This window comes from Cynara cardunculus (genome assembly GCF_001531365.2).
Source record: "Cynara cardunculus var. scolymus isolate 2C chromosome LG 5, CcrdV1, whole genome shotgun sequence".
Taxonomy (NCBI): Eukaryota; Viridiplantae; Streptophyta; class Magnoliopsida; order Asterales; family Asteraceae; genus Cynara; species Cynara cardunculus.
Window position 1 is genome coordinate 27,281,169 of NC_037532.1, and position 2,860 is coordinate 27,284,028.

The 2,860-nt window shown below is 34.8% G+C and overlaps 1 protein-coding gene across 1 annotated transcript; it reads right to left on the reverse strand.

The window, feature by feature from the left end:
• Positions 1-626: 626 nt before the first annotated feature.
• LOC112513611 lies at positions 627-1,636 on the reverse strand. Its single transcript, XM_025119929.1, has 2 exons — positions 1,263-1,636; positions 627-1,163 (listed from the first exon to the last, which is right to left on the reverse strand). Exons 1-2 carry the CDS (start codon positions 1,487-1,489, stop codon positions 845-847), a joined length of 546 nt encoding a protein of 181 aa, XP_024975697.1. The 5' UTR covers positions 1,490-1,636; the 3' UTR covers positions 627-844.
• Between the last annotated feature and the right edge of the window lie 1,224 nt (positions 1,637-2,860).

The following is a 2,860-nucleotide window of genomic DNA, read 5'->3' on the forward strand; positions in this document are numbered from 1 at the left end:
GCAATTCACTCTCCTAAATGCAAAATAGGCAAAAATTTTAGATTTTTCTAGCAGAATCATGACTTAGCTTCTAATTTCTAAAATGTGACGAGCCTATACTCACCAATGCGAGATGCCTATGACCAGACCTGAATTTATTTTGCCAAATGTCATACAAGAGCATAACCAAATCAAACTTACTGTACCATTGTCGAGGCGACTATTTAAGTCCATAAATGGATTTTTTTTTAATTTACACACCCAATCAATTGTGTCGTCAAAGGATAAAAATTCCACTTGATAAACGTTTAATTAGCAGGTAAGAATTTCATAGACGAAGTTTTAGTTTGAATAATATAAATGCACATGGGAGACAAACGCCCGTAAATCTACAACTGGCCGAAGTAAGATGATATATATGCACATGGAAGGCTGACATATGCCTTCAATTTTCAAATCACCCTTTCTTTTTAAGATTTTTATCTTCAATTTGTAGACTTATGGAAAGCGAAGGAGGAATAGACCATGATCAGTTGTTCTTATTAAGAACCTGTATGAAATCTTGAGCTCAAATCTCGCTTAAGATCGTTGGTTGGTTTTTGATCAACGAGTTTAACCAATATCCAAATGCATATCGACGCACCCAATTGATCAATTCGCTTGAACAAATCCATTAATTAGTATATACACACTGATTGTATTTTAAATCCGATACACAAATATGGGTTTCATGACAGAAGTCTCTCACAAATACAAATTGCAAAGGGAAGAAACTTCCCTTACGGACGTCCGCAAAGCAAGAAAACGATCTAATTCAATTTTGATTGCCTCAAACAAAGGGGTATGGCATGATTTGAGAAGCTAACTAGAAGCAGGCCCCATTGTTATGAGATGGATGAGTAGGTGGCCTACTGTTGTTGCTTAATCCAAGATAGCTTCCATTTCTTCCGATGCTCAGTGAAGAACACGAAGCTCTGGATGGTGCTTTCTTGTTGAAAAGCTTTGAAGAAGAAGAACTTCTTGTTGGAGGTGGAAGAACTCTCGATAAACCCACATAGCTTTTGCAAGATTTCATCTTCTTATTGAAAGGGTTTTCTGGTTTTGCAAGATCTTCTAAGCACATAACTTTCGATAAAGATGTGAAAGATTGTGATTTCCCTTGGAAGTGTTTCGATAACCCTCTTCTGTAAATTCATCAAACACAAATATAAGAACAGATTCAACATCTTTGGATCAATCTAAGCATATGTATATACAGTAGTAACGAATGGACTACGACTTACTTGGATGGAAGTTGCTGGAGGAGATCAGACATGTCACCCAAGGCGGTCGTCCGCGGCGGAGAAGAACCACCACCGGAGGAAGAGTTGCTTTCTTCATCATCAGATTCATCATCTGAAGACACCAAACTCGAAACATCAGACGAAAACGAATCATCATCTTCATAACCCATCATCTTAATCTTGTTTTCTTGATCTAAAGAAGAAGAGCCCATCTCCATCATCGTCATTTCTGAATTCTGAAACTTAGATCTCTTGGTTTATAAAAGCTTGATTCTTTCCAACCAATATCCACTGTACAGCTTTTGAAAAATTTAAGAACAAAAATAGGGTTTCAGGTATGAACACAGCGTAATGCTTTTTCTTTGCTTATGAGTAAAGCTAGAAAGACGAGAGTAATGGATTTAAAGGCAAAAGAGGATAAGGGTACAAGTGGGATATGCATGCATGTGTCCTGTAAGCATTTATGGTTGTACTTTTGTGGGCATCGTGAAGATTCGGCGTTATCCACTTCTATATTTGGTGGGGGCCAACAATATTTGGTATGAATTCCACCACCTCAATATACGGGGTTTGTTTACGAGGCATGACATGAAGAATGGAGTTTGAATAGTTCCATTTAGACCCCTCATCTTATGACTATACACCATTAAAACCCTTTAATTCTAAAAATGGTCATGTAAGACCTTTATTTTGTTGGTTTTAGAAAAAAAGACACATTTACCTTTCACGGAGTAAATTTTTTTTTTAGTTACCAAAAACTAAAAAGCTGATTTTTGAATTAAAACAAATCTCATAACTTAAAAAGAAAAATATGGTATCAATTATATTAAGCTTCTAGAACTGGTTCACAATAAACATAAGTCATGACACTACAACAAAACTAGGTTTTTAGAATGTTTTTATATAACACATTTCAAAACTAATATGACTATCTGCTTTTTGGTATCTAATTTTGCAGGGAGTCATGTTCTTCGCACGTTAGATGCAAAGAAGATACAACATCATTGACATGAATACCTAATAGACCCTTCATCCAACACAATAGATACGTATAGCATACAAATATATACATACACGATACAACCAATGAACTCGTATATGTCTTAATCCTATAAACACTCAATTCTTACACAAAATATTGTTTGTAATGCAAGCCACAACAGATGTATAGAACATAGTCATAATTTACAATGATCGTACTTTTCTCCATCAAACAATAAAATCAATGTGATTTGAATAAGTTTGTAAAATAACACAATGCCCTTTGGCACATAAAACTTATGTGATGGTACTAATAAGGTGTTTCTGTCTATTATAGAACTAGAAGGGACCAAGTGTTGATTATATAAAATAGAGGGGTCTAAATGGAAGTAAAGAAAATGGGGCGGTGGCACATCTCGAGTCCAATAGCGCGTTGATTATCCAGTCAACCAATTGGATGATGCAAGGCTCAACGTTAAAAGCATAAGATAAGGATGCTACATGGAAGGATATTAGTAGGTTACCTATAAATAATACCATCCGACAGATTTTTATAACATGTTAAGATATATATATATATATATATATATATATATATATATATATATATATATATA